The sequence below is a fragment of the Marmota marmota genome, unplaced genomic scaffold, assembly GCF_001458135.2.
Source record: "Marmota marmota marmota unplaced genomic scaffold, marMar, whole genome shotgun sequence".
NCBI lineage: Eukaryota > Metazoa > Chordata > Mammalia > Rodentia > Sciuridae > Marmota > Marmota marmota.
In genome coordinates, this window is record NW_026000240.1 from 4087479 (window position 1) to 4099969 (window position 12491).

A 12491-nucleotide genomic window follows, 5' to 3' on the forward strand; every position below is an offset into this window, starting at 1 on the left:
AAAAGCCCTCTCCAACTAAAGTAATTCCCTCAGGCACCGAGGCTGGTCTGGGACTTGTTGATGAGATTAATTCTGTCTCTAGCTGGCAGAGGTCCCAGAACTCAGTGATTTTGGGATAGGAACAAGTCCCCAAGGGCAGGCATCATTAACACCATCAAATCCTATTTACACAGCATCTGGGCAAGGGGCTGTTAGCTAAGGGCTTGCCCAAGGCCTTGAGACACTTTATCTAGGGAGTCAATGCCCTTGACAGGAGCAGGAACTAGATAATGATGCCAATAAAAAAGAGGCAACAGGGTTGGGGTTGCAGCTCAGTGGTAGCGCACTCATCTGGTATGTGTGAGGTGCTGGGTTTGATCCTCAGCACCATATAAAAATAAATGAATAAAATAAAGTTATTGTGTCCATCTACAACTAAAAAAGTATTTTTTAAAAGAGGCAACAGTGTGGGCAATTCTAAACGAACGTACGACTTTTGATAGGATTTCCCTTCTTGATTGTGTATGTTTAAGTTGACAAAGGAGTTTTATTTCCTAGGTAGCAGGGGATAGTGGAAGGGTCACAAGTGGTAACAACAAGCTAAGTAGGCCATCACCACACATTCTCCACATCCTCAGGGAGCCAAAGCCAAATGACAGCAAATGTGACCAGTAGGTCCAGGAGTTCAGAATTCAGCCCAAGATCAGATGCCAAATAACATTGTATTCCATATGTCCATTTCTCCACATGGTCAAATACATCAGAATTCTTAATGAAGATATTCATTTATGTTGAATTTTTGTTGTATTTATGTTCCTTATCAATTGCCGAATACCACCTTGAGGGATCAATAATACTTTAAAACATTAGAGCTTTTCCATTTACTGTTTCAGTAAGAACTCGAGTTGGGTGTGGTGCAGGCATTTTTATAACTTACACATGAAGAAACTGAAACTCACACAAGACCACAAAGTGGACTGCGGTTGAGTCAAGACTGGGACATGACTTATCTCGTGTCTAGCCCGAGGCATTTCCCACTGGAAAGCACTGCCCATGCTGACCTGGCCTCGGTGGGCTCCCCTAGGGAGGGAGGCGCTGACCTGAGCTGCTGGATAAGGTCTTCGCCTTCCTTGATGACATTTAGAGTGGCATCCAGAGTGGCGGTCTGCTGCTGCTGGAACTGCTTGATCAGTTCCTGGACCGCATCCACAGAGTCCGCACAGACATCTTCCAGCATCTCCTTTTGCAGGTCTTCCATCCATGTCCACAACTGTGGAAGAGACAGCAGACTCCACTCAGGACAGATGGGAGAGGTCAGGCCCACCCGAGGACAAGCAAGCAGGACTGGAGTCACCCCATCTACCCTCAGCCAGTGTGTGCAAAGTCTGACTGCCCTCATCAGCACACCTATGGGTGCTTGTGCATGCTGTAGGTTGGTTTATGATTCCTTACTTATGTTCATTACCCATCTTTGCCAAGTTTACTCCACTGGTGTTGGCACTCCTTAAGGAAAGGAACCACCCTGAGGTTCATGGAAACCTGCAGATCTCTCAAAGCAAGGAGATCCCTTACCTTTTAGAGATTCAGAAAAACAGAAGACTCAAATGGACAAATATTATTTTATCTTTCAGAAAGGAGAAAAGCAAGGGTTCTGAATACTTCTTCCATGCAACTAGACATTAATCCATAGAAATTGTGCAAAAAAGAAGGTGGTGCTCAATAAGAATCAAAACAAGATTAATGTAGCATCATCTGTGCTAAACTACTGTGTTCTTTTCAAGATTTCTATGGTTGCTTAGAAAGCTGAATGCCATACAGTTTATCTTAATTTTAATAAAAGTATAAGATACTTCCACACGATATTCAAGAAGATGAAATGCAACCAGGATATTACTGATCAGAAGAGTTTAAAAGAGCTAAAGTCTTAGTGTTTTGAGCAGAATGAGCACTGGATGTGATGAGGGGTTGAGCTGAATTACCGAAAACTCATTTATTGATAGCTCTTCCACATACTGAAAATAGGTCTCCAGTGGCTTTTAACAGGGATCCACTTTTGACTATTATGTTGATTATTTCCATATACAAGGGAGTGGAAGATGAGCATAGCATCTACTTTGAAACCAAGAGTTTTTACCTGGCTTGCAAGAAAGATAAACTCAGGGCCCTTCCAGCATAAAAGCCAGTGGATAAAAAATTGGTAGAAAGTCAGAAGGTATGAAAAATGGCAGACATGGCTTTGACACCAAGACATCCAAAGTTCAGAGAGTTTAGCAGCAGTTTGTAGACAATTGTGATACCAAGTTAAGGTACTACTTAAAACCTGGAAAGCTTCAGAAGAGAGAGAGAGAGAGAGAGAGAGAGAGAGAGAGAGAGAGAGAGAGAGACTAGAAATCCCATGAGACCATGTGCACACAGTCACTGGCAGGTAGGAGCAAACTTAAATTACAAGCTCATAATTTTGAATAAGCACATCTTAGACTTAGTACAACACCATAATGTAGTCAGAAATAAACACTCGTATTGCTAAACCATGGGTAAGGGATGATATTTCATTCCTTAAACTGAAATTTTCCTACTATCTGAATGTCTACAGGTCTCCTCTACATGGGCCCTGATAAGCATACCTAGATTGCTTTGTAAAAAAGTACAGATAACAGAGAAAATATCATTACTCATTTGCTTATTATCAGATAACCAATGATGAGATCTAGCAAAAAAGTTTTTACATCAAGCTTCTATAAGCCAGTGATTGCCAGAACATATTAGGTAAAATCAGGGCAGTAGTGACCTTTATGTGTTTTTTCCTTTCTGTCATCTATTTTATTTTTCTCTCCTTGAGGAACCCTCTTTACCCTCCATTTATCTAGGGTATAACATGTTAGCACTGTAACTCCTCCATCCATCTGCCTCTCCCCAGAAAGAATCCCATAGTCCAGTCATTTCCAGACCCTGTTTCTTGATCAAAATGGATCTGTACTGTGACCCATTTTTTCAGGGTCCTTCTCCCTACTTGGCAAGTATATGTGGTTCATGCTTTGTGTATTATTTCTCTCAGAACACATGTAGTTGTGTCCCAAAGAACTACATGCAAAAGAATGAGTCTAATTTGGAGTTAAGGGAGCCTTTAGTGATCTCTTTTTTTTAATCAATTTTTAAAAAATAAATGACAGCAAAATGCATTACAATTCATATTACACATATACAGCACAATTTTTCATATCTCTGGTTGTATATAAAGAATGTTGATACCAATTCATGTCTTCAGGTTAGGCCTAATGGTGAAACCAGTGAGGTCCTGAAGGGCCAGTCCACACCCCCCATGCTATCCTGCATAGCTGGACAGCCAAAGAAAAGGGAGACCTAAAAAAGCAGGAGGAAGGAAATAGATAAGCAAGGGAGACACTAGAAGTTCTGTAGAAATAGTGTGTTTTATGGATGAATGGTTGAGGGAAGAAGTTATTTACTTCTTCACTTCTCCTGCTGATTGGCATTTTCACACTCTGGTAGTCAATGAGCTGGTACAGTTGACTGGCCTTTAAGGGTACAGGAAGGAGTGTCATTCCCATAGGGTAAACTTCCACTCTCATTTTGAAGAGAGCATTTTTCTTTGGCATTGACCACCAGCTTTTATTTTTTAAATAAATACCACAACAGTTTGGCAATTTAAATAGAGAATGAAGTTATTTTGTTCTTGAGGGCATCATCATTTTTGAAGATGATTTAGTTCTGATTCTGGGGTGGGTGGGTAGAGGAACATATGTATATGGGAGTGCTTCTGGTGTTTATGGGTGTGTGCATGGTCCTGTGTATATGCATGTGCTTATGAACAGTTGATGGTGTGGCAGAATGACACAGGGTGAGAAACAAATGGAAGTGGGCATTTAATAAAACTAATTAAGAGCTGACGTTGGTTACTTTGGCTACATTACTTCCTTTGACTCTCACCTTCTTACTACAAAAATATCTAAAAACTGATATTTTGAAATCCCAGGGACTGCAGCATTTCCATGGAAACACAGCCAAGAAAGAGAATTCTGTTTGGGTAATCTCTGCAGAACAGATGACACATGCTACAAATTCCCTGTCCCTGGACAAAGAGAATGAAGTCTGAGGTCATTGCTTTTCCCTACACCTTTCCTAGCTCTCCAGACCAGCAAAAGCCAGCTGCCCTCTTGGCCCCAGGTTTAAAAGTACACACACACACACATACACACACACACACACACAAAAAAAAAAAGTTTAGCACAATTTGTGCTAATAGCTGAGGCTCTGGCTGCATAAGATCCCAAGCACTTGTTTGTTTCCCCTCTGCATCAGGTAGTTCTTCTAAGTAGGGATATAAAGTTTGTTTTGGAAGGGCTAGAGGGTACAGCTCAATAGCAGAGCACTCACTTAGCATGTGTAAGGCCTTGGGTTGGATCCCCAGCACTGCAAAGAAAAAAAATGATTTTGGAAAATATCATTTATTAGGTTTTTCCTGATTATGTTGAAAATAACATTGAAAAAACTTATTAAACAGAAAAATATTCTTAAAAATTCATTCTTCTTGTTTATTACTTCAAATCTTTATTCTATGTGTGTGATCCAAATTGCCACCATGCTAGATATATGGTTTAAGTACTGTATGCTATAACCCTTCCTTGTGTCATTAATGACTCTGGCCATATGGTTTATAATGACTGTGTAATATTTCACTACACAGACGCACTAAGATTTGCATCTATATGTTCTATCCAATGAGGAACAGTTAGATGGTCTCTAATCATTCAAGATTATTAATAGCACTGTAATAAAATGACTCAATGGGTTTAACCTTTCATACTCCTGAGGTCACAAAGAATTCAAAAAGTAAAGTCAACAGGATAAAGCAGAGTCTTTAATTTGCAGATGAAATGATTTTCATATTTTCCTTCTGTTTCCTCTCCGATCCTAATCAGAGTCAACCTTTTGATGTGGAAAGTGGGAAAAAGTAAAATTTTGAACTTCAGCCAGGGGAATCATAGGAAGTCTAGGTTAAGCCATTATGAAAATGAATGTTTGGGTCCCACACAGAAATGTACTGTAAAGGGGGCCTTCATTCCAAGAAAATCATATCCTATGATGACATTCTATTACAAATTGGCATTTATTGTAGGAACCCAGCAAATATTGTAGGAACCCAGAAAATTATTGCAGGAAGAAAGAAAAGAGGGAAGAAGAAAAGAGCCATTCATAATTAGGCAGGTAGGATCTATAACAATGTTTATCAGCAATATTCAATGCCACTTTATCAAAGCTGAGCAGATTTTTCTTCCATTCGCTCTATTTACTGGAGAAGGAGAAAACAACTGCAGCAACTCAGAATTCCCTGACAGATTTCTAGAACAGTACATGTGTCTGCTAATTCTGCCTTAAATGAAAAGCCAGAGGTTTGCCTAGAGCCAAGAGGAAGGAGTCCATAGTTAAAGGTCCCAGCATCAAAGAGGACCCATGCTTAGCTAGGTTTGAGAGGTGGTGAGTCTTGAATGGTATTAAACAGAGTATGGAAAATCAAACCACAGGAGTTCTTTCATCAGAGCACTGAAGGAGGCCACTTCTGCCCATTAATAATCCACTTCTGCCTGCTGTGCAGAGCCCAGGGAAGGCTTCTTTTGGTGATTCAGACTCCTGACCCCATCTCATTTGTTTTCATCCTCCTCAGAGTTGGGGACAAAGCACTGGGATAGATGAAAGATGTTGTAGAATGGGGGCTTCCTCTCGTTTCTTCTCCCCGCTCCTTTTCTTTTTCTTAGGAGAGACTACTAGCTTCCCATTGTCCAGGGGCCCTGGCAACATTTTATGTTTCTTAGCCAAGATCTACCTCCCTATCAAGTTCCTCTAAAAATGGAAAAGAAGAGCAAGGAGAAGCAAGAGCAAAGGAGGGGAGACACAGTACAAACAAGGACAAGGGCACAGCCAGCAGTTAGGAGTACAGGTGTGTGCAAGCTGAGCATCCCTAATCCAAAATCCTGAAATCCAAAATGCTCCCCAAATCCAAACCTTGTATTTAAGAAGATAGATAAAATTCTCAGTTCCACTACTGAGAAACTCTGTAACCTTAGACAAGTTATTTTCTGAAAATTCCCTATTTGAAAGTGTGTTTAATAAAATCTATACCATAAAATTATCATAAAGATCACCTGAGATGACATATGTGTATGACAATTAGTAGGTACTCAATTAAAAGGAAATGTCATCTGGTGTGGTGGTGCATGCCTGTAATCCCAGTGGCTCAGGAGACTGAGACAGGAAGATTGTGAGTTCAAAGCTAGCCTCCACAAAAGTGTGGCACTAAGCAACTCAGCGAAACTCTGTCTCTAAACAAAATACAAAATAGGGCTGGGGATGTGGCTCAGTGGTGCCCTGAGTTCAATCCCTGGTACCCTCCCCTCAACCCCCATCCCCCCAAAAAGAAATGTCATCTAATACATGTAGAGTTCTTAGTCAAATCTTAGACTATGTGAATCATCTCTACTACTCCATGCTTCATTATAATTATTATTAATTATCGACATCAAATAAAGAAGAAGAAAGGAGTCTTGGGTATATTAGAACTGTAAAGGGCCTTAGGGTACCAAGTCTGACTGCATCATTTTATAAATGAAACCCAGGGTCAGAGTCAAAGTGACTTGTACAAGCTTATATGTTTTTTGGCAGTATTATATGGATAGAACCTCAACTTTCAGGTTCCATGTACAAAAGGTGAATGTACCTAGATGGGTATCCTGAAAGCTAGGGTCACCATTTGGGAGTGGTATTTCCACAAACATGGATCTTGTCCACCACTTCTTCATGGAGCTTCACCCCACACCCCCATGAGGAGCGTGACTCCTGTTTATTCATGCTGCATTTGCTCATCCACGGCTTGTAATTAAAAGAGGACCCACATGCCTTTGGTTTCTGAGACCATCATTAAAACTCAAGTGAACCACAAGCAAGCAGACAACCAGGCAGGAAGCTCTGGATTAAAGCTAATCTCCTTGCTTTACAGGCACTCATCATAGAGGGGCTGTAGGTTCCACCAGAGAGGAAGCTGAGCCAGCTTCAGGGAGCTCGCCAGCCCTTCATCTGCCTGGGGAATCTCAGTTTAGAAAACATTATCCTTTCATGTTTTTCTCTGATAGTCACCACAATGATTCGCATTTGTTCCCACAAAGTGTCAGAAAAGCCTGTGAAGTAGTAACATCCAGGCTTCTTAATGCATTCCCAATATCAAAAATCAACTTAATTAAGTAGGGTTAACTTTTTTTTTCCTGAGCAGCAATCAAACTTTAATTAATACTCCATTAAAATGAATTCCTGAGGGAACACAAGCATGCATACACCAAATGAATTCCTCTGCCAAGGTTGTTATTGCAGGAGATGCTAAATGGGCCTCCTTCCTGGATGCTTACTCAATTTCAGAATATCCCCTGTTAGAAATGAAAAGCAATCACATGATTGTCACCCTCCTCCTCTGTAGGGTGCTCTTCTGACCTCCGGCCCCTTCATGTAATACATCCTTCCCTCTCCTTTTTCCACTTGGAGAATGATTCTGCCCGGGATTTAAGCCCTGTTTGCCTCCGCCTACATGGAGGACCCCTCAGCCACCCTTCCTTCATTGCCTATCACTCCATATCCAAGCAAAGTAAGCATCAACTTTAATACCCACTTGCTGCAGACCTCAAGAAGACGACTAAATTCCCAATTTTAAAAATCAATAAAATAGAACACACTTGTAAACTTTGTATGCTCCATGCTGGTAGCAAAGATACCTGGTTAAAGTCCTATGAGGCTGATTTATGACAGGAAATAGCAACCAAGAGAAATGGGTGTGGAGTGGACAGAATGCTTGTGTTCCCCTTTCATCTCCTTCTGCAGTGACTATTTCTCTACTAGGGATCTCCAAATTTCTCCAGCTGTAGACTGAATGCTCCACCAGACCCCTGAAACTAATGCCTGTACTGCCCTCCCACTCCAGAGATGATGAGAGGAAATTTTGCCCCATTTGGTAAGAACCTAAATGCAGGTTATCAGAAACAAATTGTTAATATCACCAAGGTTGGAGGCTGATAACTCCTAGCCCAACCAGGACCCTGGTCAGACCTCAGTCCCTATTACTAGGAATACCACTTGACCCCTGCCAGGGCCGAGAGCCCCATACCCCTTACCTCTTTGGTGTGTGTGTGAAAGGAGACGGACATGTCCAGGAGAAGCTTCCGCTGCTCCACCCTGCGCACGAAGTCTTGGATGCGCACCTCCAGGTGTCGAGCTGCCTTATAGATCTCCTCTGGGTCACATTCCCCTGTCTGAGCCAACTGCTCCGCAGCTTCTAGGAGCTTGTCCGCATTGGTGTATGTGTTCTGCCAGCAACAACAGTGAGGCAAAGTCAACTTGCAGTCAGGAAACAAGCTTCGCGCCTTCCTACAGCCCACCCAGGGGCTCCCTGAGTGAGCTGGAGCAGAGAGCGGAGGCGCCGAGCCAACAGCTCCCTGATCTGGCACCAAGACGCTGTGCGCGGAGCTGGCACGGGGCCCTGCAGCAGGCAAGCAGCTTGTGTGGGGCTGCTCCGCACAGTGGGCACTAGCTAGGGGCCTCAGCCACCTCTGGGATTTCTCAGAGGTGCAAAGTCTCTGCAGAGAAGCGGGGAGACCTGTGAGAATCTCCACATCCTTCCTGCTCCTTACTCCCTCCTCTCCCTGAGCCCCATCATTTGCCTCACATCTCAGGCTATCTCCAGAGTCAGAAATAGCGCATCCACAGAGATGGTCTGTGTTTCTATGTGAGAACACCATAAAAACACTAACTAACAGACTTGCTTTGCCTCCCCGCCTAGTTCCCTGTAACTATGGGTGTTTATCTTTTGGAAGGGAGCTATCTCTCTGGAGGGAAGGGTCAGCCACTCTAAGGAACTAACAGAAGGAAGCAGCCTGAGCTGGGGAGAGCAGAAGCAGGCTACTCCCTGTGCCTCAGCTAAGGCTGTTTGAAGGAAAGCTGGGGAGGTGGGTGGGAGTGGCGGAATCTGGTGATTTTGTTTATCAAGAGCTACTGCTTCATATGCATGCTTGCACCACAGATACACACACACACACACACACACACACACACACACACACTCCTCCAACCCCCAGAGTATTTCAAAATGCACCCAACTTATAATTATTATTCACCAGGATGGGAGTCATTGACTTTATAACAGTTATTACATTATAGGCCATGAATACACTTTTCCTCAGCAGTTTTTTAAGAAAAGGCCCGACATATCCGGATGTCATCCCAATGATTCAGGTGTACATATATTTCTGAAAGTCTTTCAAGCCAGCATAGTGTTCTGTAGTGGTGTTTACTGTGGATCCGGAAGCAGAAACTGTCAGTCTCAAACACACAGTGAGTGGAGAACGGAAACGGGTTTATGATACTCATAAACCATGTAAGACTTCCATGTCTTCATGGAATTTTACAGGATTCCCCTGAAGATCTGGGTGTTCAGGACTGGATTGTGTTTCCCCAAAATCCATGTTAAACTCCTGATCCTCAATATCTCAGAATGTGGCCTTATTGGAAAACAGGATCATTTCAGATGTAATTAGTTACATTAAAATCAAACCATACTAGAGGAAGATGGGCCCTTAATACAATGTGACTAGTTTCCTTACTTAAAAAAAAAAACAAAAACCCTAAGACCAAAACAACATGTCACCTTGGACAACTTAGCAAGACCCTGTCTCAAAATGAGATTAAAAGGGATAGGCTGTGACTCAGTGATAGAGCACTTGCCTAGCATGTGTAAGGCCCTGAGTCTATCCCCATTTGAGGTAGATGGAGAGAAAAAGAGCATCACATGAAGACAGAGGCATGTAGGGAGAACACCATGTGAAGACAAAGGCAGAGATTAGTGGTTGTAGCTACAAATCAAGGAAGGCCATTGGCTGTGGAAGAGAAAGGAAGATTTCTCTCTCAGGCTCTTAAGAACCAATCCTGCTCATACACTGAGCTTGGACTTCTACCCTCCAAAACTATGAGAAGACAAATTTCTGTTGTCAGGCAGTGTGTGGTGCTTTGACATGGCAGCTGTCGGGAACTAATACGCTGGGGTTGAGCCGTTGGGAGGCTGATGACCCAGACTCTCTGTTGTTCTTACACGGATCATGAAGCTAGGGAGGCCGTCAGCAAATATTCATCTTGGCTTTTAAGAATTCCCAGGGAGGCCCAGGGGATCCTTAAGGAATGCTTACTGAAAGCAATTGTCCAGGGTAAATGCTATCCCAGTTCTGGTAAGATAGAGCTGAAAGGAGGAAAAATCATATGGCCCCAACTGGAAAATTCATGTTTAACTGGAGCTGCTACGTGGAAGGAAGCTGAGAAGGGTGGGGGTGGGGTTAAACCCCACTGAGTTAAAGAATGGCAATTCTGGAAAACAAATTAAGGAAGTCTGATTCAGAGTTATGAGGGAAACGCAGTGTGAGATGGGCAGTGACAGACAGGGGAGGCTTTGGGGGCAGTGGGCCAAGTTACAAAAGGCTCTTATAGGATTGGAATCAATTTCTAGTAAATAGACCTTTATATTCATGAGAGAGATTGTGTTTCATAAAGCCCTCAAATCTTCTACCTAAGTCCTAGGAAATCCCATGAATCCCCTTTTTTGGGATCACAACTTAATATTTTCTAAACAATAAACACAAATTTGTGGCAAAGCTTAGAAAGTAAGCTTTCTTACAAGTTAGGTTTAGGACCATTAAAAAAAAAAAGTAAAACCAAGTGCTCACTGCATAAAAGGCCTAGGACATTCCTAGTTTTAACACAAAAAGTGTCCCAGAAATCCCTTGAGTTGCTGTCCATCTTAATTCACACCCAGTGCCGTACTTATCTCAGGAGTACAGATGTATATGAATTGTATTCTGCCGTAAAAGAAGATCATTCCTCAGGCACATGACAACACATCAGAAGGGGCAAGCAAATAGTAAGGGATCATTAGTGGTTAAAGTTTCTTCACATGACATTGGGGCTGGACAGAAAATGAGTAAAAACTAAAAACAGTTTTTGATAGTCAATAATTATTGAATATTTTTTCACATGCCCCAAACCATCTTCAAGCCTTTTATGCATACTATTTCCTTTAATCCTCACCATAACCCCATGAAACTGGTGTAGCCATCAGACCCATTTTACAGGAGAAGAAACCGAGGCACAAGAATTTCTGGTAAAAGTCACATAACTCTAAAATGGGAGAATTAGGATTAACCTGTTGTCTGGCTATAGAGCTCAAGCTCCAAACCATTATACTCTGCCAGAGTGCAGGCAGAGGCCTGAAGATGGGGAGCATTTTGTGAGCAGGAGGAGGAAGAGGAGGAAGGTTTCTCACAGACAGGATTCTCTTTCTCTTTGTGTCTAGGGTGCTCTATGTTCATTCCACACCACAGCCACTGTCCCAGGCCACGGGAATCATGGGTCTCCATGCTGTCTTCCTCATAGTCTATAAGCTCCTTAAAGGAGGGTTCCATGTTTTATTTGTCTCTGGTTCTCCCACGCCTGGGTACTGTGGCTGTAAAACGTTCATTGAATGAACAAGATCAGAGGTGGGAATGAACATGTTATGTTCAGGTAAGTTGAATCAACCTGACTAAAATTAGAGAACTCAAGTTGAGTAAGACAGGGAAGAGTGTATGACAGATTTTATAGAGAAAAAAGGACAATACAGACAGATGGGAGGGCTACAGGGTAGTCTGCATTAAAAGTCAGGCTCCCTGCTCTACCTTTGCTCAGCTCTTCTCCCTATTACTACCAGAAAGAACTTCTAAATCCAGATCCAGGCACATCTCATGCCTACTTAAACCATTCTGTGGCTTCTACACCCTTGGAGTAAAATGCCTCAGCATGGCATTGAGGGCTCTTCTCCATCTGATATCTAATTTCCCCTTCAACTTCGATTCCCATCACCCCTACAAACAGCCTAGGAAATAAACATCTGGCTTTTGTAGAAGTGCATGCCCTGATGCCTGCCTGTGTATCTCTGAACACACTTCCTTTTGCTTGGAATGCCCTTCTCCTCATTTTCCTACTTAACCAACTCTCATTTACCTTTAAGATCCAGCCTGAGCATCATTTCCTTTAGGAAGTGCACCTTCATGTCCACCTTCTTTCCCAAGGTTGGCTTAAGTGCCCTCCTCTGGTCTCCCAGAGTGACCTGTACTGCCTTCCTCTATGGTATCTGCCATATTCTAATGCAAACGTTTGCTTCTCTCATCTGTTTAGGGATGGATAATGTCTTTCATCTCTTCCTTAGTGTTTAGCACCAAACAACTGCTTCAGAAATATTTAGCGAACAAATTAATAAATTAATAATACACCAATTCCCACCACGCCTAACATTTGACCCTTTGTCTTCATTAATTACCTGGTACAAGACCTTACATGCTAGAATTCATTTTCCATTAATCATTCCATTTTGTTTATCCTATCTCTTTTTCTTATCAAAAATATATAGTGATCCCTATCATTGTTCCCAGGTTGGGGCA

At 42.4% G+C, this 12491-nt stretch overlaps 1 protein-coding gene across 23 annotated transcripts in view; it reads right to left on the reverse strand.

Annotated features, from left to right (window-relative positions):
- Positions 1-12491, reverse strand: part of Kalrn (kalirin RhoGEF kinase) — a 577550-nt gene that overhangs the window by 294952 nt on the left and 270107 nt on the right. For 16 of the 23 annotated variants that reach the window (XM_048794027.1, XM_048794026.1, XM_048794025.1 and 13 more), the window contains 2 exons: positions 8148-8339; positions 1041-1249 (listed from right to left, as the gene is read on the reverse strand). In XM_048794027.1, coding sequence (XP_048649984.1) covers positions 1041-1249; positions 8148-8339 — 401 coding nt within the window. Of the gene's footprint in view, positions 1-1040; positions 1250-8147; positions 8681-12491 lie in introns of those variants that run through there. The other 7 variants (XM_048794031.1, XM_048794029.1, XM_048794051.1 and 4 more) reach the window with 2 other exon arrangements.